The sequence below is a fragment of the Coptis chinensis genome, chromosome 3 (assembly GCF_015680905.1).
Source record: "Coptis chinensis isolate HL-2020 chromosome 3, ASM1568090v1, whole genome shotgun sequence".
NCBI lineage: Eukaryota > Viridiplantae > Streptophyta > Magnoliopsida > Ranunculales > Ranunculaceae > Coptis > Coptis chinensis.
Genome location: NC_141458.1, coordinates 104,541,671 through 104,564,922, shown reverse-complemented (window position 1 = coordinate 104,564,922; position 23,252 = coordinate 104,541,671). Strand labels below are relative to the sequence as shown.

Below are 23,252 nucleotides of genomic sequence, written 5' to 3'. Positions count from 1 at the left end.
CATTTTATTTTTTTTTTTGTAATTAGCTATATTGTTTAGGAAAAGTTGGAAACTCTGTGAAACTCTAGATGAGATTATTTTTTTTCGTAATTAGTTATAGTGTTTAGGAAAAGTTAGAGACTTTCTGAAACTTTAGATAGAATTGTTTTCTTATTTATATCATACTTTTTTATAAGTAGTAATAGAGTTTAGAAAAAACTGGAGTCCTTGCAAGTGTTCCAAAAAATAGATTGGTGAAGGTATAACTATAATATATATCTAAGGAATTGAAATATGTCGTAATTATTGTGGCCGTAATTGTGATTTTTTGAATCCTTAACTGAATAAATATCTAAATCACACAGTGGATGACGCATCAAATCGAAAGGGTTTTAGGAAAATCGTTTTCGGTGGAAATTATTGTTTTTAGCAATTTAGTTTTTTGTCTCCTTTTTTTTTCGTAATTATATTACTAATAATGTTTAAGAAAAGTTGGAGATTCTGTGAAACTCTAAATGAGATTGTTTTTTTCGTAATTAGCTATAGTGTTTAGGAAAAGTTGAAAAGTTGAAGAGTCAGTGAAACTCTAGATGGGATTGTTTCCTTATTTATATCATACTTTTTTATATTTAGTAATAGAGTTTAGGAAAAACTGGAGTCTCTATGAGGGTATAGCTATAATATATATCTAAAGATAAATATAAATATTTGTTTCCTATTTTATCTCCTATTTTTTCTTAATTAGCCATGACACGTGGACACTCTAGAAACGCTTCCTCAATTGAAGATGGTAGATCTATAATATATGTATAAAGACAATCGAAACGACCCGATGTATATAGTATGAATAATCAACTTCAACATAATGTATGATCAGTAAGAAAACTTATTGGAGTATGAACAACCACTGTTCATACATCAATACTGTTCATACCTCAAACATAAGCTATGAATTGAACAATTAATGTTCATACCTCAATATGATCTATGAACAATTAATATCCGTATAAACAATCACTATTCATACTTCAACATGAGTTATGCACAATCATTATTCATACCTCAACATAATATATGATAAGTAAGAATACCTATTGGAGTATGAACAATCACTGTTTATATATCAACATTGTTCATACCTCAAACATGAGCTATAAATAATAATTGTTCATACCTCAACATGAGTTATAAACAATCACTATTCGTATGTGCAATCATTCTTCATACCTCAACATGAGCTATGCACAATCACTATTCATATCTCAACATAATGTATGATTAATAAGAACACCTATTGGAATTGTTAATACATCAACATAGGGTGTGTTTGTTATGATGGAAACACTATGGAAAGGAAAGGAAAGGAAAATAAGAGTGGTCCACCTTTTCCATAGTTTTTAAGGCGTTTGTTTACCCATGGAAAGAAAATGGGCTTTTCCATATGGAAACAAAATCATAGAAATGAAACAAAATCATAGAAATGGAAAAGGTTTTGTGTCCTTAGCTAACCTCTAAAAATTTTGTGGAAAGGAAAGGAAAGGAAATAGATAGATATGGCTTACTACTAATACACCCATGACCCAACAATACAATTATTCATTTCCATAGTTTTTGCAAACAAACATGATTATTCTTTTCCCCAGTTTTTACTTTCCTTTCCCCAGTTTACCAAACACATACTATTTAAAATTATTTCCTTTCCATTCCATTCCATAGTGGACCACTCATTTTATTTCCTTTCCTTTCCATGAGTTAAAATTTAACAAACACACCCATAGTGTATGAGGTATGTTCATCTATTTGGGTACGAATAATCATCAAATTTCTCTGCTTTATAAACTTAACACAGAGGGGTGAAACTGGTATTTAAAAAATAAAATAAAAATTATATGCTTTATATCTATAATAACATGTAAAAATGGTATTTAAAAGAAAAAAAAAAAAGGCCGGGCCAATTTATTTTGTCTTTAAGAGTTCACTAAAATTGAAATTGTGGTTTGTGTGTTACTTTATACTGAAATTTGTTCTTGTGAGTTACTAAAATAAACAGTGTATTCTAGAGTTGTTTTTCCCCAAAATTGGTCCTCTGGACTTTTTTTTTTTTTTTTTTGTATGTGGAATTGGGGATCAGCTAGCCCTTGGACTAGAATGAGGAATTTCATAATCAAATTTATTGAAGGTCTTGTTGGCATTTATTCAAGCAAGATGAAATAATGAGAAAAATCAAAATTGTGACAGAAAACTACATTGAGATTTCCAATCGAAACTGGTTTGATGCTGGAAGTTTTTTTTAAATCGGAAAAGACACAACACTTAGTATAGACCGTCAAGATTATGGACTCAAAATGCACCAAAACCTTGGTTCTATCACCTTTCATTGAAGCCAAACAATTTATATATTCTGAAGAAGCTTTGTATATATAGAACGCAACTGATTCCCTTCCTATAATCTTAATAAGCTTGCAGAAGTCTTTGAGTACATTTATTTTACTCAATCTTTTCTCAAAGCTTCTCATTAAGATCATGGCTGCTTTCCTTTCAATCTCTCCTGCTCCTTTGGCTACCATTTCTGCCATTCCTAAGATCAATGGTACTACTTGCCAACAAAACTTCCTTGTCGTTGTAAGTATCACATTCACCATCTCTGTGTCTGTATAAGTGCGTGTAATGTTTTTTATTGATACCTGTTATAAACTCCCTTTATTTAAATCTAAATTGAATAGTTCATAATATGGATATAGCCATAATGCCACATAGGAGCACATCCATGTTTTTATTTAATGAAGTCCTATTGGAAATACGTACTAAAATAGTTTCATGACGCCTACAAAATATTCAACACATTATAACTGATCAAACCCTCAGTTCACCAGAAGGATGCACTCAGGGAGTGAGCGTCAGTTGCGATACATGACACTCATTTTACGAGCACGAATCATGTGGAACAGAAATGCGCCCAAACCAAATTTCTTCTACCCGCACTAATCATGATACTTGACACACATCAGTCAGTTACTCAGTTTTGCTCGAGTTCACTTTAGTACCCTATTAAGGGCCAGATATAGGAAAGACAACTATAACTAGAACTGGAGCAGATAGATCAACATGAGTTGGATCTTATTTAGATCAAACTCAGGGATACATTTTAAACTAGGATCTAATTTAACGTTTCAGATTAATCAAAATCAATTCCAACTGTAGTTTATACTTTATAGCATAGTGTATTGTGTATAATTTATATATACTTGAAATGTATAGAGAGCTGATGTGAAACTCAAAACGTGTAGAGAGGTTCCTTGGCAGGTGGATTAAAGCTAACCACAAAAGCAGCAAAGCAATCTTTTCCCCTCTCTAATCGCTCCAGGAGCAGAATTACATGTTCCGCAGTAAGTAAAAAAGAAAATTATACTTCATGAGAATATGAAGTATATGTTTCATGTTCGATTTACACGAAATATCTATACTAAGCTAAATTACCACAATGGTTGCAGGCTAAACCAGAGACTCTATCAACTGTCCAGACCATGATTGCGAACCAATTATCTGTTGATGCGAGCACTGTGACTCCTGAAACCAAGTTTGCTGATTTGGGAGCTGATTCTCTGGACACGGTATTTCTCATTATAAATTAGATAACACATACGTTCCATTTTAATTATTCTAAAAATATCGGAATTTGAACTACATTGTTGTCAATTTGACTTAGAAGATTATTATTTCATCAGGTGGAAATTATGATGGCTTTGGAGGAGAAGTTTGGAGTATCAATTGGAGAAGGAGCGGCAGAAAGCATTGCAACTGTTCAAGATGCTGCTGATCTAATTGAGACAGTGAAGGCAGCTTAGGCCACAAAAGTCTAGAAATTGTACCAGTTATATTGTGTAATCAATTCAGTAAGTGTTGGGTGAGGATTTTTGTTGAGATTATGTTTTTTCTAGCTTTTTTCGTTGCAACGGAGACTCTCAAATAATGCAAACTTTAGAGTTGTATTTCTTTCTCAATCAAGGACATCATGACTCCATAATTCATTTTTGGCGCTTTGCATTTTACATTTCAACGTGTATCTCGTCACGGAGGCATGGAGCACAAAAGCTTTACTCAAAATAATTACATAAGAAGATTTTTGAACTTCCAAATTCCAATTGGGTAGGCCACACTTTCAATAACTGCCTATGCCAAATGATAGTTGGATCCACGTGTAAAGAGAGATACTGATAGTTGGATCCACGTGTAAAGAGAGATATTCCGACTTCTAAAGCTTTGTTCGTCGCTAACATAACACCCTAACAGAACCATAATACTATATTTTGATCAGTGCAATGAAACACGTCTAGCAGTAATCAGTGAGAAGCAGTGTTTGGGGGCCAACACTCTTTGGATCCTTTTGACTCTTGGCTTTTGCCCGGGGGTTCACCAGTATTTCTCATCAGGGCAGAATTCCGGCCATTTGTGTCTACTACTTACTGCAGCCAGTGAGTTAGAAAATACATCAGAGATGGATGCAATCATGCAACAGAATTCTCAGTTTTGGATACGCAATTCCTTGCAACAAAAGTCACGCCAGGATCTCGAAATGTTCACACTTTTAGGGCGGTAATAAAGGGTGCAATAGTACGTGCAGGCTCCAGCAAGTAAGCAAAAGATTGGCACAAACGGTTTTCATATTTTCTGAATTATAACAAACGTGAAGGCAATACTTGTTCTCCAAGAGACCATCTGGAAAATCTCCCGAGTAAAAGCTAGAATGCTAAGCGCTTCTAGCAAACAACAACAACAAAATTAGCAGAGTTGCATCCCTTACTAACTGTTGCCAGTGCCCAGTCATCTGATGAATTAAAGTAGTAGTCCACACTGACAAAAACCATTCTTAACAAATACCACCGGATTACATTAAAACCTAAACCAAATCCAGCGACTGAAAAAACGGGGAAAAGTGTGATCAGTACTCAAGCCTATGTAAGATGGTAAGATCTCATTCCATGTCCAGTTGTTATTGCTCTTTGAAACAATCAAGAACAGAAAAGATGCACCGAACTTAGTCCAACAGTAACAAGATACTGATGCATGTTACCAAAAAAACTACTGAGCAGAAAAAGACTTCATATGGATTTCATTGATAAGAACTAATACAGTTCAACATCCAAAACTGGACAAGCTTACATTCTCAACATTATATACACACGCACTCATCTTTACAAAATCATCTTCATAAGATGAGAAATACAAAACCAAGACATACCCAACACATTATTTATGTACAGAAGATGATTGGTGGCTTGGTAATATAAAGATCATATATTTCAGATTTCTCTATCTACAAAACGTCATGCCGATCATTTTTTTTCTTCCTTTTTCTTTTCTCCCTAGAACCATTTAATACATTAGCTATCCAGAGCACTTATCACAACCCTGCAACAAACGATAGCAACTTGTTAAGAGCATCGTCCGTGGCAAAGATCTTAGAAAGTGTAAATATTTTATCCATAACTATAGTCACATCTATATAATTTGAGATCATCTCATTCGGATATTGATCAATTTACACTTCATACTTGAGTAGCAAAACACTGTCCATAATTCCATATGAGGCGATCACAAATTTTGCCATAAATGATCAGATCTACAGGATTTCACAACTTTAGTGCATGATTATAAAATGATTAACCGTAGATCAGCAGTGTTCCAGCAATCCGGGGTTGACTTTTTTTTTGTATTAAAGTGGTGATAATTTCAAAGTCATCTTGATCACAAAAACAGTCGCCTAAAGAAATCAACAACCAACGACAATTTTAGACAGATGATTATACAACCTTCTCATGACTAATAGATCACGGGAAAAAGTGCAAAGGACTAACCAATCGTAAACAGTAGGACTTCTGGGCTCTGCACGTTCAAACGCTTCTGACATCGTTTTCCTCCTTGACAATCTTTTCATATCCGATCTTGGTGTTCTCGCTGCTAATCATCATATAAACATATAAATAAACAAACAAATGTAACAAAAAACAAAATAAATATTCAAAAGCAGAGAAAACGGGAACGTACGTGAGAAAGGAGAAGTAGGGGTGCTAGAACCAGCAGGAGAAGAAGGAAGAGAACCCGAATCGGCCGGAAAGTTACGTAAATTATTAGTGTTAATTACAGGCTTAACAATTGTAATACTACGAGAGATGGGAACATCTTCTGATATTGGAACCATTATTCCTTTAGCTGCTGGAAGTGAATCAAATTTTCTTAACTTTTTTCCATGTCCCATTTCAGGTTTTGGACCAGCAATTGTATCGTCCCAGAAATTATCAAGGAGACCCATCTCTAAAAAGGAGGAGGTTAAGATCTCCGAAACGCTCTTCTAAACGGAACCGATACACAGAAACACCCGATATATCGGAAAAGTATTTTGAAGCCCAGAGAGAGCTTGTGGATTTATAGATAGATTTAGTTCAGGTGGTGGGTCCCAATAATAGGAAATACAGCCTGGATTGATAGTAATTTGGACCAATATTTTGGGTATCTATTTTTTGCTCAAGTTAAATTAGATACTGGAGTAATAGCGAGCTGACACGTATACAAATGTGGAGAAACTTTCGTGTCTATTTACACGTGGCTGGTTTTTGTATGGGCTGAAACTAAATTTGATGTTCTTTTGGATATTAGGGCTGCTAAAAATATGGGAAGCATTGACCGGGTAAGTTGGTATTAGAAAAGTAGTGGACACGTCATGGATAAGATCGATAAGAGTAAGACAAGTGGATAATAAACAAGTTTGGTGGGGCCTGATGTCATATCACGTGACAGTGGTGGTGCTTCTTCCACTAATGTCTTTACCTAACCTCTCCCATTAGGTAGGACCGTGGGTTTTTAGCCAATTGATATGCAGAGGGCCTGGCTTGTCAATGGGTTGGGGTCAGCCCGATTAAATGGGATCAGATGGTTTAGGATACGGACCCTATATTGTAGAGTCCAATAGAAATTTAGCCTGATATATTTTGGTCCAATAGCTCAATAGCACACAAACATATCCCTAAATCCCTAATGTGAAATTGGATTGGGCTAACCATCGACCAACGTGCCTAGAGTTGAGTCTACTGACGGTTTCCCATTTTTCAGAATTTGGTTTCCTAAGGGGTAGGCTCATCATCTTTACCTCTAAGTTTCTGTGTAATCCGTCGAGCCAGAACATGGAAATTTTGACACTAGAATAGCTCAAATGCACGCTATTAGAGTCTAGATAATAAGTAAGACCGGGCATATATTAGTTCACGGTCACGTTGTATCAGTTAACGATTTATTAGAGAGCAGCCCATTGCATTTCACTACCATATCATATCCATGCTCATTACAATTGCATAAATTTTCTTCCACCAAGGTTATCACGTATTTGCAAATTGTTTGCAACTTTGCATAAATAATTTTACAGTTTTATTACCTCATCCTCCAGGACTCTCTAGCTAGGAAAATGTCACGAAGCATCAGTGCATGCCAATTTCTAAATAAATCTAATAATTAACCTATATTGGCAGTTGCGTTTTCAGAATTGAACTGCTTAGATCTGTCCATGTTAGTTTTCCTAGCTATTAGGAAGAATATTGCGGGACAGAAAAAGATTCATAGCGATTAGTCATTCAATGCAACAAAATCATGAGCAATAACAACACGTCTAATTCACTAAACAATTAGCATTTCAGTAGAAGGTCCTTCATCAATTCAGACCAACAATATATATACAAAAATATGATCATTGATCATAATCCATATCTAAGATTTTCAATAATCCATATCTAAGCAAATCTACGTACCATCAAATTAACTCTACCTAGCTGACAAAGAACATCCCCGGCCTTCTGTCATCGTCCCATAGCTTAACGACGTTTCCATCAAAAACCGTTAAGTCCTGGTACCGATACCACCCTAAATCCCAACTTCTCTTAACAAACATAACATCGCAACCTTCAAAACTTGTCACATCCTTAACGCAACTGTAAATATTTTCTTCATCTATACCTTGAGCTTCCGTAGATATTTCATCGTCAGCATTGTCCTTGAAATACATAACAAACTTCCCTTTCGTAATTCCATCGACTTCACATTCTAAAACACTAGTAGTGCATGTGTTGCACGACCGATGCTGCACCGATTCAATTATTGTCTTTTGCAATTCTTCTTGGATTTGTTGCTCGTGAGAAGCATCTGACTTTGTTTGAGGAGAGTGTACGTGTACGCCGACGGCTCGAATTTTCCATAAACTCACCGTAGCGGTTAAAACAGCAACCCAAGTCCATAAACTGCTTGCAAGGATGGTTAAGAAATCAAGACTCAAGTGGTTGATGAAGAAAATAGCTTCAAGCTGAGATTCTAAAACGTCCATGGCAAGCTAACTAAGAGAGATTGGATTTTGAGTTCAGGTTTTTGTTGTGAGGGTTGGTTGGTTGGTTTTATGTAGAGAGAGTTGGAAGGAATAAACCCGAATCTGAACCATTGGTATTATTTTTACGTCAAGGTATCTAATCGAGATGCTAGGAATCGTTGTGCGAAGATGCTGAAGCACATAAACTGATAAACCACTTGCTGACTCTAACCTATTCCATGATTCCAGGACCAGGAACTAAAACAGAAGTGGCTACCTCAGTTTTCGACACGTGCAAAATCAGTATTCTGTAACTTTTTTTATACACGTTTCACTAAACGGATTTGGGGTGAGTACTTGGGGTTGTGATACGAGGAGTAGGGGAGTTTGAGGACGTGGGCAAAGACAAAGTTATGATGATTTGGTGTTTTCATGTGGGGCCAGATAGTGGTAATAATCACGTGGTTGTTTTCGTCTGATTTCGTCCCTCATCTTGGATTGCCAAAACAAATTTGTTCAGGGCCACTAAAAGAGCAGTGTTATAAGTGAAATTGTTGTATTATGTGTCGTTCTTCTGTTGGTAGTTAATTTGACGGCTTCATCATATATGCTCAGGAAAAGACCTGGAAAATACATGGTCTAGAAGGTAGGAGCAAACGTACCCAAAAAAAAAAGTGAGGACTTAATCATTATAAGATGGATAATATACAGGGATCTATATACAACAGTTTATACAGTGGTTTATATCGTACTCTACAAATTCAGTTTAAATATGAAAATAGAGGCAATTAAATTGGAAACATTTAAATTAAAAAAATGGGTGATTTTGGACACACCCATAAAAACACTCCCAAAATTGCACACTTACACTAATATTTCATTATGAATTTATATTCTTCGTTTCAAATTTCCCTATTTTCTTAACACCAAGTTCATATAAGAGAGGTTGTCATTGAAGGAACAAAACAATTTATCCAAATTGGTTTTAAAATATCACGCTGGCTCGCTCTCAAAACTAAAACAATTTGCTGCCAAATATGATTTGTCGATGTACACTACATGTACATAAAAGGGCAAAAGGCAACTACAAAAAAAAAAAAAAAAAAAAATGCTTGGAGCATCTCGTGCAACCTTGATATGGCCATATATAGTATCTTTAAATTGGAAGGAGATAGTATAGTACAAAATATCAGGATATGAGTATTTATCAATACTCAAATTTTCAATATGTATCGTGGATATATTATCTTTTTTGGGGATATTTGACATTGTTTCACATGCAAATATCGTTGATATATTTAAAATATCGTAGATATTGTGAATATTTCTTGATATATCATAATACATTATTTATATTTATTTAAAATATAATGGTAAATATTAAATAAAATTGTTATATAAACAAAAGATCAAAAAAATCCCCAAATATCATAAATATTGCAATATCATTGAAATATCACTGATATTTACAGTCGTATATATCTTTAAACATATCGTGATATTTATATATCTTTATCTGAAATTTAGATAAATATCAATAAATATCGCGATATATCGTGATATTTATATATCTTTCTCTGAAATCTAGATAAATATTATAATAAATACCGCGAAATATCGTGATATTTTGTATTATGGGAGAGATATGGGAGAGAGTGCAAGACCGAAAAATAACCCTCACAAATCTCAATCTCTCGTTTCATCATGCCTGAATACGTAAAATAATTAGGGCGTGTTTGTTATGATGGAAACACTATGGAAAGGAAAGGAAAATAAGAGTGGTCCACCTTTTCCATAGTTTTTAAGGCGTTTGTTTACCCATGGAAAGGAAATAGGCTTTTCCATATGGAAACAAATGGAAAAGGTTTTGTGTCCTTAGCTAACCCCTGAAAATTTTGTGGAAAGGAAAGGAAAGAAAATAGATAGATAGAGACTTACTATTAATACACTCCACTCAACAATACAATTATTCATTTCCATAGCTTTTGCAAACAAACATGATTATTCCTTTTCCCAGTTTTTACTTTCCTTTCCCCAGTTTACCAAACACATACCATTTAAAATTATTTCCTTTCTATTCCATTCCACAGTGGACCATCCATTTTATTTCCTTTCCTTTCCATGAGTTAAAACTAGCTTTCTAACCCGTTCTACTAACGGGTACCGTTATATTAAATTATTCTAAAAAATATTTGAACTATGTAGATAGATCTATTTATGAGATATGAATATTACATCGGTCACTCATCCAAATTTCTTGCAACATGAAAATCACACTCCAGAAAATAATAATAATAATAATAATAATAATAATAACAACAACAATAACGGAGTTTTTATAAAAACCCTTCGAGTTCTTTTTGTTATTTAATAATAGAAATTTGATAAAAATTTTGTGAGAATGCCCAATGAAGTGAAATTCATATTGAATATACTTAAATAGCAAGTCATTCCCAATCATATACTTGTTGAGACATTTTCACTTTACATAAAACAACAATGTTTTGAGGTTAGTTCAATCCATTAGCATTTAATTTCTGATTTTCCGTTAAATATTTTTTGAGATCAGTTCATTGCATTTGTATCCAGTTTTTGATTTTCTGTTAATTAATCTTTGAGATCAGTTCATTGTAATCACATCCAGTTTCTGATTTCCCATTCTTCAATTTTTGTTAATTATTCTTTGAGGTTAGTTCCATGAATTTGCACTTAGTTTTGGATTACGCGTTAATAACTCTATGAGGTTAGATCAATGCATTTGCATCCAGTTTCCTATTTCAAGTTAATTATCATTTGAGTTTAATTAGTTCAATGCATTTACATCCAATTTTCGATTTCCCGTTAATTATTTTTTAGGCTAGTTTAATGTATTTGCATCTAGTTTTCAATTTCCAGTTAATTATTCTTTGACGTTAGTTTGATGCATTCACATCCAGTTTTTGATTACACTTGAATGATTCTTTGATATTAGTTCTATGCATTGGCATCCTGTTTCCGCTTTGACGTTAATTATTCCTTGAGGTTAGTTCCATTCATTTGCATCCAGTTTCTGATTTTCTATTAATTATTTTTTAAAGTTAGTTTCTTGCAGTTGCATCCAGTTTTTAATTTTCCATTAATTATTTTTTGAGGTTAATTTGATGCAGTTGCATCCACTTTCCGATTTTCTGTTAATTTTTCTTTGGGGATAGTTTGATGTAGTTTCATGTTGTTTCCGATTACCCGATAATTATTCTTTGAGGTTAGTTTGATACATTTGTATCCAATTTCCGAGTTCCCGTTAATTATTCTTTGAGGTTTGTTGAATGCATTTGCATCCAGTTTCCAATTGTCTTTCAATTATTCTTTGAGGTTAATTAGTTCAATGCACTTGTATCCAGTTCCTGGTTTCCTGTTAATTATTCTTTGAGGTTAGTTCATTGCAGTGTTAGATCTAGTTTTCGATTTCTCGTTAATTATTCTATGAGGTTAGTTTATTGCAGTGTCGCATCCAGTTTTTGATTTACTGTTAATTATTCTTTGAGGTTAGTTCATTACATTTGCATCCAATTTTCAATTTTCATCCCACTAATTATTTTTTGAGATTAGCTCAATGCATTTGTATCAAGTTTCTGATTTCCCGTTAATTATTCTTTAAGGTTAGTTTATGCAGTTGCATCTAGTTTTTTATTTCTCGTTAACTTTTCTTTGGCGTTAGTTCAATACAGTTGCATCCAGTTTCCAATTTTTCACTAATTATATATTCTTTGAAGTTAGTTCGATGCATTTGCATCAATTTTTTTATTTTCCGTTAATTATTCTTTTAGGTTAGTTCAATGCAATGTTGCATCCAATTTCCGATTTCCCGTTAACTATTCTTTGAGGTTTTTTCAATGCATTTGCTTCAAGTTTCCAATTTCCCATTAATATTCTTTGACGTTGGCTGGTTCAATGCATTTGCATCAAATTTTTCGATTTTGCATTAATAACTCTTTGAGATTAGTTCGATGCATTTACATCCAGTCTCCTATTTCCAGTTACCCTTTAATTATTCTTTGAGGTTAGTTCATTGCAGTGTTGCATCCAGTCTCCGATTTCCCGTTAATTATTCTTTGAGGTTAGTTTGATGCACTCACATCCATTTTCCGGTTACCCATTAATTTTTCTTTGAGGTTTGTTCAATGCAGTGTTGCATCCATTTTCCTATTTCCCGTTAATTATTTTGAGTTAGTTCAATGCAATGTTGCATCCATTTTCCGATTTCTCTTTAATTATTCTTTGAGGTTAGTTCAATGTTGTTGCATCCAACTTGCGATTTCTCATTGTTATCCTATTTCCCGTTAATTATTTTTTGAGGTTGGTTCAATGCATTTGTGTCCAGTTTCTGATTTCCTGATAATTATCAAAGTTGGTGTGTAATACCAACTTCTATTTATCGCTATGTACAGTCCTCAAAACAAATAATAAGAATGTTCATCGTTTGCTAATTCATGTTAACACGTAAAGAGCGTAAGCACTGATATATTTATTGATTTAATGACCCTTTTTCCAAAAAAAACTCAGGTACTCCTTTTCATGGTTTAATATTTGAAAACCATAAGAGACAAATGTGGAATGTGGTACGTGATAGAAAGCAAATAAATACTTAATTTACAAAAAAAAAATCACTCTTAAAACACATGAAAATTTCAAAACAAACCTAATTAGAACCCCATCACAAATTAAAGTGAAGTAAAACATAAGAAATAGTCGAATTAACACTGAATCACAGCATCACTCTATATTAGAAATGAATTCAGACGGCACCACTAACAAAAACAAAAAGTTGGATAAGTTGCATTTAAATATATATTAGCCCTAGCATGTAGAGTCCATCATCAATAACTCACACATAGTCCAAAGAAGATTTCAATGATAACAATGAATTTCCATAGATCTAGATATAGATCAACTATCATTTTCGCTAGATAAGCATCAATGAGTCGTCCAATCTTCAGGACTAAGTCATGACTTTGAAAACTAAGACCTTCAAATTCATACCCAAAATGTGATGCTTTTTAGATTCTTCGACAAGGATTTGTTACAAAAACAAAACTAAGTGTTAAGAAATCCTTCCTTTTGTAATTGTAAAGTTTATTTTCTAGTACCAATGAAGTAGCTTAAAAACTAACAAAAATATAGTAAAAAAACGCATGTGAAAGAAAATCATGATTATATTAGATTAATAGCACACCAATCTAAGAACATACAAAACAATCGGTTAGAAAATCAATCAAACGTACTAATCAATCAAAAACGCTAGAATCTCATTTTTTAACTTTAAGAAACATTAAATATTAACTTATGAACCAAAAAAACGGGAAACCGACTCCCCTTGCATTTTTAAGAAATATCAAATATGAATTATGTTATGTGCCTGAACTTCAATTTTAAGAAAATAAATCCATATGAGCATATTACTCAACTATTATGGTACATGATCATGGAACCTTTTGGTTTCCCTCAAATATCTATATTATCATGTATGTTTACATTATTTTACTTTAAGCATGCATTTGAAGAATGGTAGTCTGAACGGCACAAATGTTCCAACAGACATGTACACAATAAAATTAGTGGGCCCAAAAAATTTAGAAATACAGTTTCAAGTTTTGAATATATAGTCCAACAACTTCACAAAACACAACCTAACTCAGTTATATCATATTAGATTTGCAAGGTTTACTTATTATTATTATTATTATTATAGGGGTAGGTTCTTTATACAACACTTTTTATACAACGTTTTATACAATATCCCTTGAAAATATGAATTAAGCCTTGATTCCTCGTATATATGATATTCACACCATGGATATCATTTCCACAAAAATTCAGCTCATTTGAAAACTCCTAACCATGAGAAAAATTGCTCTCAACCTATGAATTTTTATCAACAATCCAGAAATATCAATTTTGTAACCATTTTTTTTGGCAAACTTAGAAATGTTCAAAGGACCCGATTTTTTATGGAGATCATATCTATGGTGAGAACATCTTATCCACAAAAAATTAGCCCTTAAAACATTTTGAAGAGTCCGGTGGGGGTATTGTATAAAACATTGTATAAAAAGTGTTGTAAACGGAACTTGCCCCATATATATATATATACAACAAAACATACCCTAAAAAATAAGAAAACCTCATTTAATCTACTAACTCACCTTATGTTGAAGAATATCCTATTTGTGTTCCATGTAAGAATCTCCTATTTCTGGCAGCGCCACTAACACTCCCTTAGAAATTTATCTACTCCAAAATACCATCAGCATGCAAACTACTAACACACAAACCTTAAACATGTACAAAATAATTCATTCCCACTTGAGTACACTACTAACACCAAGAACCTCATTCAAAATTTAAATAACGACCATGAGCTTATCAGATTATGCAAATATAACCAAATAACAACCATGAAAGTAAGTTTGGATTACTTCAACTTCTAAAGATATTATGGATAGAATCATTGATGTCTACCCATGCACGAATTGGTATAGAAATGCTCTTAGAAAATTAAGAGTGAAGAATAAAAAATAACAACCACATATTGAAACAAATAAAAACAATATAGAATATGGGGAAAAAAACACTTGGTTATCATATCCATCAAAAGTAACTACATTTACATCTTTAGGATGCACTGAAATCTTATTATTATGTCAAAAGAAGTTTATCCGTTAGCATGGATGGGGCATAATAATAACTACAGAAAAAGATGAAATATAAGTCTTAAACACATTATATAAAATACAGCTAGTAGATGAAGATTAGGTGAGTGAAAATAGTTACTTAAAAAAATTTATTGATCAAGAATTGCTTATATGAAAGAGAAGTTCAAAGCTCCGAAACTATACGTGTAAGGTTTAAAGCTTTAGATCCACTTACTAACGTTCTTATGGAACATACTAAAGTATGTGGATAGTATATAGATAGTGACGACTAAAATAAATAACTTAACCGTCTCTCTATATGAGGAAGTAGACTGAGTTGATAAATAGTTAGGGTTAGTATATATACGTTAAATGTATGGTTTGTCAATATCGGAAATCACAGTCAAACGTACTAATGTTAGACCTGCATTACCTTCTCTCTTAACACTCCAAACTTTATGGTAAACACAAATCAAAAGAAATAAGACTTTTGAAATTAGCACATACTGGGGAGGTAGAGAAAGAAGACATGTAGAAAGAAGACTTTTGAAATCAACACAATAGTTGTAAATTGAAGAACTCGAGAATATGGGATACTTAGAAGTTCAGGAGTTGAGACTTTTAGTTTCTATTTAGTTTTTTTTCTCGCAGTTTGTTTCTCTAGCTTTTTTATCAACAATTTTTTTCTCCTAATTTGAATAGAGTCTCTCCTGTAATCTTTATTATTCTTTATTTGGATGTGTATAGATTAGGAAGATAAAACATAATTAATTAGGACTCTTGAATAAGAGAATCTCTCTAATCCTTATTATTCTTTGTTTGGATGTGTATAAATTAGGAACCATGAAACATAATTAATTATGACTCTTGAAAAGAGATTTAGTATATAAAGGAAATATAAATAATTGGGACTCTTACTTATTATTATTTTTCTCTTATTTAAGAGATTTAGTATATAAAGGAAACATAAATAATTGGGACTCTTACTTATTATTATTTTTTCTCCTATTTTTTCTTAATCCCCCTACTTACGTGGACAGCCCCAATGACCTTGAAAAGGGACTGCTATTATATATATACTAGGGTATGCCCGTGCCTACGGCCCGCGAGACCTCGACGCGCCTGCGGCACCACCTCGACAACTCATCGCGCCTTCGTCGCAAGGCGTACACACATCTTAGGTGCAAAATATTCGGCGCAAGACCAGCGAAACAATTGCGGCGCAAGACCAGCCGCAAGGCCATCCCAATTACCCATTATCTATAATCCCAAATCAATTGGAGGCCTAACAATTTATGGGCTAGCCCAACAATTTATAAGTCCGGCCGCAATTGTAATTGGAGGCCTAACAATTTATGGGCTTTGCAACAAATTTATAAGTCCAAATTAATTGTTGACTTTTAGTTGATTTTTGGACAGATCCCATGATATTGGTTACACTTAACAAAATTACACAAACTCTCCAAACACTTGGATTTGCCATGTCACAACTTAGAAAAGACAATAATAACCACTGGATGGAGGCCCTGCGGGCCCCACACCATTGTGTTTTATTAGATAGATAAAGATTTAAAATTTAACAAACACACTCTTAGTTTGCAAATGGCCCATTGCGTGAACCGACAATTGGGCACCCGATAGGCCCATACCACGAAACGGCCCGTAGATGGTCTTCACGATGGCACAATATCGCCCACCCCACTAAATCAGTCTACTTCTTCAAATTTATATTTAATTTTTTTACCCCACTGCATGAGGGAGTAGTGATTGGTTTTGTAATTTTGGGTGTAGCTACTTAGTAGTTAGTACCTCGTGGTTTTCCATATAGGTGGAGAGAAATCTCGCTAAGATTTTCAGTATTTATGGCATTACTTTTGTCAGACTGTGAAAGTTCCTCTTCACAAATTGAAGAAAAAGCTTCGTGAGCTTTTAACGCTTTTTCTATTGGATCATGTGTTTAATGAATTTACTCACCATGCTCTCATTTTCTTCTGCTGGGGATCAAAAAGTTATAAACCCAGGTAAAATATTGAGTTTGTATTGAGTTTTTATATAGTGTGGGTTTTGGTTTTGGTTTTGGTTTTTTTGTCGGGTAGAGTTATTTATTTTTTTAAAAGTTTGTTGTGTGTGTGTGGTGTGCCTTGATAAAAGTTATTAGCCTTGTCAATGCGGCAACTGGTACTGGAAAGACTATTGGTGTAGTTAGCTCTGATTATTCATTATTTACAGTTGTATGATCCTTGAATTGAACTGGCCGGTGTAACCTATGGAACGTTATTTTGTTTCGGAAATGTGTTCATTTACCTTTTAGGACATATCAGTCACCACTGGAGGATATTTTGGGTTATATATATATATATACCATCAGTAGGTTTTGGGTACATATTATTAATCACTGAGACACATGTTATTATGTTAAGTATAGTTATCATAGCCAATTTGTGTGATCGGGATTCGTGAGGCTGCACTTTTGAAAAAAGGAAATGGTAATAAGGTGTTTTGAGGTATTTGGGAGATCAGTAGCGAACAAATGGTTTTTTTCTAGTCAGAAAATTAGTGCTCCAGATATACATAAAGGGGACATCTTGGAATTACTATATTATTATATGAGATATAGTTCTTTAGAAGTTTTCAGTCATTTTTTTTCTTTTTATTTTTTTTGATTGGTAAGCCTGTTTTAAATGAGATCAGTAATTCTTTGATGCCAGCAGTTCGAGCTCCAGACTTTTGGTATCATCACCCAAAGGTTTTACCGACTTTGCTAGTCGGCACCTGCATCTCTTCTTCTTGTATGACCTTTTACTGACAATGTGTTTATAGCTTTGCTACTTGTACAACGTGTGAATTACGTCTGCAGGTTCATGAGATCCTGCAGAAGTTACTCCATCATTTCCACTAGATAGTTCCTGGTTATGTGATGGGTGGTGAGAGCAGGTCTAAGGAAAAAGCCAGGTTACGAAAAGGTACGGAGCAGTATCATGATATTATCTTTTTTGTCTGTGCTCAATGTTTAGATGATGTTTAATTCTGGTCAAGACGTGGGAGGTTGGGACCATGGTCTTGGGTTTGATACCCACCTTCGCGGGGGAAAATGGGATTTAAGGATGAAAGTTCTAGCTATCAAAACAAAAATGTTTGTAGACAAAACCTATAGAATGCCTTCCGTTTCTCAAAAACATGACTGGAAGAGCTTGGCTTTTTAAAATGTAAAAAACACTGCTTTATTTGATGTATGTATATTCACTCATCCTGCAAGTTCGTCACATTATTATGAAGGCACATCAATCTAAAGCATTAGTTCCCTCTAATCTATTATGGCGATGTTCCAGTACATTTTAAGGAAATCGTTAATGTATACTTTTCTGATCACTTTCACTTCTATATGCTATGTCTTTTGACTTGAATTTGTTTATACAAAAATATCTATCCTTGTTGCAACACCTGGGCGTCTTTTGGACCACCGGAAGAATACAACATCTTTTGTGCATGCTAATTTGTGCTAGATAATTTTTGATGAAGCAGATAGGTATAATATGGTGTAGTGGCACACTACCTAGTGAACAACTACCCAAGATCAGGATAATTTCAGTTCATTTTAGTGCTAATCATATCTATGTGAACTTTCTGTTGCAGGATCCTGGAGTTGGGATCACGGTAAAAGAAATAGAAGAGATACTTGGTTTTCTCGGTTCAAGAAAAGATGGAGGTGTTTCTAAAGAAAATGCTTTCTCAAAGGATTCTAAACCCCAAAGGCAGAACTTGCTGTTATCAGCAACCTAGAACGATAAAGTGAGTCATTTAGCTAAAATTAGTTTAGAAAATCCAGTTATGATTGGTATCGATGAGACCAAAGTTTCTACTGAGCTTTCCAAACGATCAGGTAAACATCTTAAGTCGATCGGATCTGACGTGGATGATGGGTCAGAATTTATAGGCAAGCTTCCAAACTTTTCAGAGGCAGATTATAACCTACCAACTCAATTAATCCGGAGATATGTGAAAGGTACCTCTTTTCACAGAAAACGTTAATCGGTTGAGCTATAGCATGACGATGTTATTCGCTCTTATAATATTTTTATCAGTATCCTGTGGCTCACGGCTTGTAATTCTTCTATCCATTCTGAGAAAATCTTAATGAAAGGGAAGCCGCCTCCCAAAAGGTAACTCAGACTCTTACTTGTCAGATTTATTCTCTTGACGCGTGCAGCTTGATTTAAGTTTTTTGCTTCTATACACAGGTTGTGGTGTTCTTTTCAACATGTGTAGATTTCTATCCAAAATTAGAATTGCACCAAAAAAGAAGGCTTTTAGGTTACATGGAAACATGGAACATGAGGGCAGGAGGACCGCATTTCAGGGTTTAAAACAGAGAAATCAGCTATACTGTTGTGCACAGATGTTGCTTCGAGGGGCTTAGATTTCCAAATGTTACATGTATTATCCAGTATGACTCCCCAGGGGAGGCTAGTGAATATGTGCATAGGTATCTTTAAACTGCCCTGTTTGGAATTGTCTTGCTTTGTTGAATTTTTTCTTAGTGAGCATATTTGGTTACTACTTTCTATCCTTTCTGAGATAAACAAAATAATTAATTTTCTCCGTCGTTTTATAATAAATTTTGATATATTAATGAAGCAATGCTGCATTAGGTTTATGGGTTTATTTCCCTCTCTATTATCTTGTGTTGCAAGTTAAAAGGTTCATTTTCTTCATATTTCACATCAGCTGTTGATAACATAAAATTCGTTGAATGATTTGGACATTCTTATTAATTTTTATTGATCTCATTAATTCTTCCATTGGAATAAATGTAAAATCCCAAACTTCGGCTTTTATGGTATTGATAGCAATATAATTTAATGGGCTTTGAAGGGGTTAAAGTGTTGGGGTCCTTTTAGCATGAAGTTTGGACTGGGGATCGATTCAATTTGTTGGGCCAGGTTGACCCATTGATCCAAGGTAGTAGAATTCAAAAGAAGTTAGAAACACTCATTTTAGGTTGGTTCTAATATATCCATTCTTGATGGGATAATATCAGATGGGTTAATCCTCTTTGTTCATAATTTCTTATTCATTTTTTTACAACCTAACCGAGAGAGGAAATGAGAGGGTCTAGAGTTCTCTACTGCTTAGACCAAGACACCTCATCAATTCAATATTCAAGAAGTAATGTGAAGAAAGAAACCAGTATGCGATAGTTATGTATTGTTTGAGTGTAACACATAGGTCATATCATTTTGATGTACCATGTTTGAATATATTCTTATGATTAAGATGAAAAGATCATTAGTTGATATACCATGTTCCTATACTGATTTGGTATGAATTAGGTGTAAGTCAGATTAGTGTATCACTCATTCTTGCTGTAAGATATATGTAAATGTGCTTTTGACCTTGTTTATTACTTTGTAGAGTTTATTTGGTTGGATTCTATGTAAATGCTGATTTTTATTTTGAAATTGTTGTTTGAGATGATCCATTTATTGAATAGTAGGTTTCAATTATGTATTGCCATATTGTTAGTATTATTTATTATACCTAAATTGAAGATAAGTATGAATGTGTTGTTTCTCATTTCATTGATGATTTGTTTTGTAGTGCATGAGTTATGACATATACTTATGTGAATTGATGTAATGAAATTCTACTTCTTCTGTGTTGGTTTGGTTTTAATTACTCGTGCTACTACTTTTAAGTCCCGTTGTAATTATATCTGATGTTGTAAGTGGCGACCCTATTAATATGATATTGTATTTGTTATTTATGGGTTCTATTCCCTTGAAAGTTATTTAGACATGCTTGTAGAGTTGACTTGCTGGGCCGTGGTTTTAACCCTTACAGATTTTTGTAGGTGTTTTATACTTGATCATCTTGGAGAGACAGTTGGGGCATTGTTCGTTAGAATTTGTCTTTGGACACTAGAATTTTTTATATATTTGTTAGTGATTCACATGTATTTGACTTATTGTAATGATTCATTTTGTAAGCCAGCTACTTGACTGCTCTGGCACTTGTCAAGACGGTTAAGTGGCTGGGTTCTCCTACTCATTATATCTTGGGATGGTCAGCTAGGATATAGTGGGTTTGGGGGCGTTACAATAAAGGTCAGGGTGATTTTCTCATATAAAACTCTCAAATGTTCCCACAATTATGTTACAGAGTAGGAAGAACTGCCCGTATGTTACAGAGTAGGAAGAACTGCCTGCTTAGGGGAAAAGGGAGACACTTTGATTTTTTTACAACCAGTTGAAGTGGATTATTTGCAAGACTTGCAGAAACATGGTGTATCACGGACAGAGTATCCCCTACTCATGGTCTTAGACAGTTTTCCTTTGTCCAATCAGAGGCATCATATCAAGAAGTTTATTTCGATAGAGAGGCATCCATGGGTGGTTACCTCTTCAGAAGTCACTTGAATCCTTTATGTCATCAGAGGTATGGTAAACCTTTATATGTCATTCTTGTTACTTTGATAAGTTGGGTTGGTTGTGGACTCTCCATTACTAACCGTGCTAGCCGCTCAATGGCGTGTGGTCTTAGCTTTGACAACTTGTCGCCATCATTGTGGATCTGTTTGGCCTCAATAGAATTTGTATTACTTAGATCGCTACACAGTTTTGAAAGTCCGGGACAAGTAGTTGTATCTCCTGAACAAAATTAGTTTGTTGATTGTTTAGTGCTTTTATTTATTTATGTATTTAATGTTTAAAGATTAAAAGTCTTCTGTAAATTTATAGTTTTAAATCAAACTTATATTTTTAATATAAAAGGCCATATGTAAATATGATTGGGTAAATTAAAGGGGAAAATATTCAAGCAATTTAATTCCATCTTTAAATTTACAAAGTCTGATTGAAGTTTTCCAAAATTTAATTGATAATAGAATAGCTTAACTTTATAATAGACAGAAACTAGAAAATTAATTGACTAATGGGAAAAAAGTATGTGAAACTGAGTCATTTATATCAAGATATCGGGGTTTGGAGCTTCAATTGCTCCTCAGGTCTTTCCATAGGACCATTGGGTCTGTACGTGACTATGTATGTACCTTCTTAATTTTTTTTACAGATGTGTCCTGACATGCAGTTATGTGTGTGCACCTTATTGAATTTCATATACTTCATTCCCCACATTTTGTGAAGTCTCTGATTTTTATTTCAGTCAAAGCTAAAGCAGCAGGCAAAAGATGCATTTTGCTCTTGGGTTTGAGCTTACACTGCTCATCGTGGTGAGTTAAACAGGATTTTTATGGTTAAGAAACTTCACTTGGGACATGTGGCAAAAAGTTTTGGGCTAAAAGACCAACCATCATTGGTTGGGGGATCGTTTCAAACGCAATTCAAGATGAGAAAGAAGGAGCAGAAGCAGCAAGGGCTAATGAAAAGAAGGAAATCGTTAGGAAAACATGAACGCGGATAATACCAGGTACTGACCATTGCTTCTATTAGTTAAGTGTATGGCGCCAAAACCAGTCCACCATCTGATTAGGCACTAGATGGTTCACCTTTTACACCCCTACAGGCAGACGCATGAATGGATTTTATTTGCATGGGTAATGATTTTCCACTAGTTCTCCGAGCAAATAGTTGGATGCCGTTGAGAGCTATATCTGGCCTTTTACACCTTTACAGGCAGACGTGTGAATGGTATTTATTTGCGTTGGTCAGGATTTTCCACCAGTTCCTTGAACAAATTGTTGGATGTTGTTGAGAGCTATATCTGAGCCTTTCATTACTTGGCCCGCTATTGGACTCTCTCTAGGGTTGAAGATTGCAAAAGGCCAAGTCCCACTGTAGCGGCAAAATATAACTATTTACTGCTGTGTCATTTGTGTTTTGTTTAGAAGATGTGTATTGAATAAAGAAAGAGTGCTTTTGAGTGCCCAAATTTTGAACGTAGCATAAGACTACAGATTGAAGTGTGTTTTGCCCATAGCTCATCTGGTTTTGGACTTATTGGCTGTCTTCTGTAACGCTAGCTCCACTAACTTTGTTACTTTCCGTTATGAAGCATGTAGTACTTAATTTCGATTTATTTACTTCATATGAAGGCATCAAGGCCCACACTATTGAATTTAACGGGCTGTTTATACACCACAAAGAAGTGTTTCGGGCGAACTATTTGAAGTGTTTACAGGATGGTGCTCCAGCCAAACTGTCTGGTGAGCCCGAGTGTACAAGACTACAAGTTTGGTTTTAAAAGCTAGTAATATTTACACGAAATTCACCTCTGAATGAAAACACCTTTTATGCCTAGTA

At 34.2% G+C, this 23,252-nt stretch overlaps 3 protein-coding genes and 1 pseudogene across 9 annotated transcripts; 2 read left to right on the top strand and 2 right to left on the bottom strand.

Moving 5' to 3' along the window:
* The first annotated feature begins 2,404 nt into the window (after window positions 1–2,404).
* LOC147512467 (uncharacterized) lies at window positions 2,405–4,007 on the top strand. Its single transcript, XM_086595462.1, has 4 exons — window positions 2,405–2,601; window positions 3,267–3,365; window positions 3,471–3,590; window positions 3,705–4,007. Exons 1-4 carry the CDS (start codon window positions 2,503–2,505, stop codon window positions 3,822–3,824), a joined length of 438 nt encoding a protein of 145 aa, XP_086451588.1. The 5' UTR covers window positions 2,405–2,502; the 3' UTR covers window positions 3,825–4,007.
* On the bottom strand, window positions 3,947–6,386 carry LOC147512466 (dormancy-associated protein homolog 4-like). 6 transcript variants are annotated; one of them, XR_015214961.1, is made up of 4 exons: window positions 6,025–6,386; window positions 5,835–5,937; window positions 5,645–5,740; window positions 5,063–5,388 (listed from the first exon to the last, which is right to left on the bottom strand). XR_015214961.1 is itself a non-coding variant. In XM_086595467.1 (3 exons), the coding sequence occupies exons 1-3, from the start codon at window positions 6,287–6,289 to the stop codon at window positions 4,870–4,872; spliced, it is 393 nt and encodes a 130-aa protein (XP_086451593.1). In that variant the 5' UTR covers window positions 6,290–6,386; the 3' UTR covers window positions 3,947–4,869. The 6 variants fall into 6 exon arrangements, 4 of the variants coding, with proteins under 4 accessions (XP_086451593.1, XP_086451594.1, XP_086451591.1 ...); XR_015214962.1 differs by having other exon boundaries at window positions 5,835–5,934; window positions 6,025–6,382; XM_086595467.1 differs by lacking the exons at window positions 5,063–5,388; window positions 5,645–5,740 and adding an exon at window positions 3,947–4,894.
* A 1,251-nt stretch (window positions 6,387–7,637) lies between these two features.
* Window positions 7,638–8,516, bottom strand: LOC147512465 (uncharacterized). Its single transcript, XM_086599468.1, has one exon. It carries the CDS (start codon window positions 8,342–8,344, stop codon window positions 7,793–7,795), a length of 552 nt encoding a protein of 183 aa, XP_086455594.1. The 5' UTR covers window positions 8,345–8,516; the 3' UTR covers window positions 7,638–7,792.
* Window positions 8,517–17,477: 8,961 nt separating this feature from the next.
* LOC147512464 (DEAD-box ATP-dependent RNA helicase 17-like) lies at window positions 17,478–23,022 on the top strand (annotated as a pseudogene). The gene is made up of 7 exons (XR_015216089.1): window positions 17,478–17,498; window positions 18,009–18,127; window positions 18,628–18,997; window positions 19,077–19,154; window positions 19,233–19,477; window positions 21,182–21,429; window positions 22,156–23,022. The product of XR_015216089.1 is annotated as a DEAD-box ATP-dependent RNA helicase 17-like (transcript).
* Window positions 23,023–23,252: the final 230 nt, after the last annotated feature.

Bases quoted from the DNA above. Each gene is read 5' to 3' on its own strand.
- LOC147512467 (XM_086595462.1), top strand. From the start codon at position 2,503: ATGGCTGCTTTCCTTTCAATCTCTCCTGCTCCTTTGGCTACCATTTCT. The intron at 2,602-3,266 runs GTAAGTATCACA...CAAAACGTGTAG, and splicing joins AACAAAACTTCCTTGTCGTT to AGAGGTTCCTTGGCAGGTGG. The intron at 3,591-3,704 runs GTATTTCTCATT...TTATTTCATCAG, and splicing joins GAGCTGATTCTCTGGACACG to GTGGAAATTATGATGGCTTT.
- LOC147512466 (XM_086595465.1), bottom strand. From the start codon at position 6,289: ATGGGTCTCCTTGATAATTTCTGGGACGATACAATTGCTGGTCCAAAA. The intron at 5,938-6,024 runs GTACGTTCCCGT...TATGATGATTAG, and splicing joins CCCTACTTCTCCTTTCTCAC to CAGCGAGAACACCAAGATCG. The intron at 5,389-5,834 runs GTTAGTCCTTTG...CGTTTGTTGCAG, and splicing joins AGTCCTACTGTTTACGATTG to GGTTGTGATAAGTGCTCTGG.
- LOC147512465 (XM_086599468.1), bottom strand. From the start codon at position 8,344: ATGGACGTTTTAGAATCTCAGCTTGAAGCTATTTTCTTCATCAACCAC.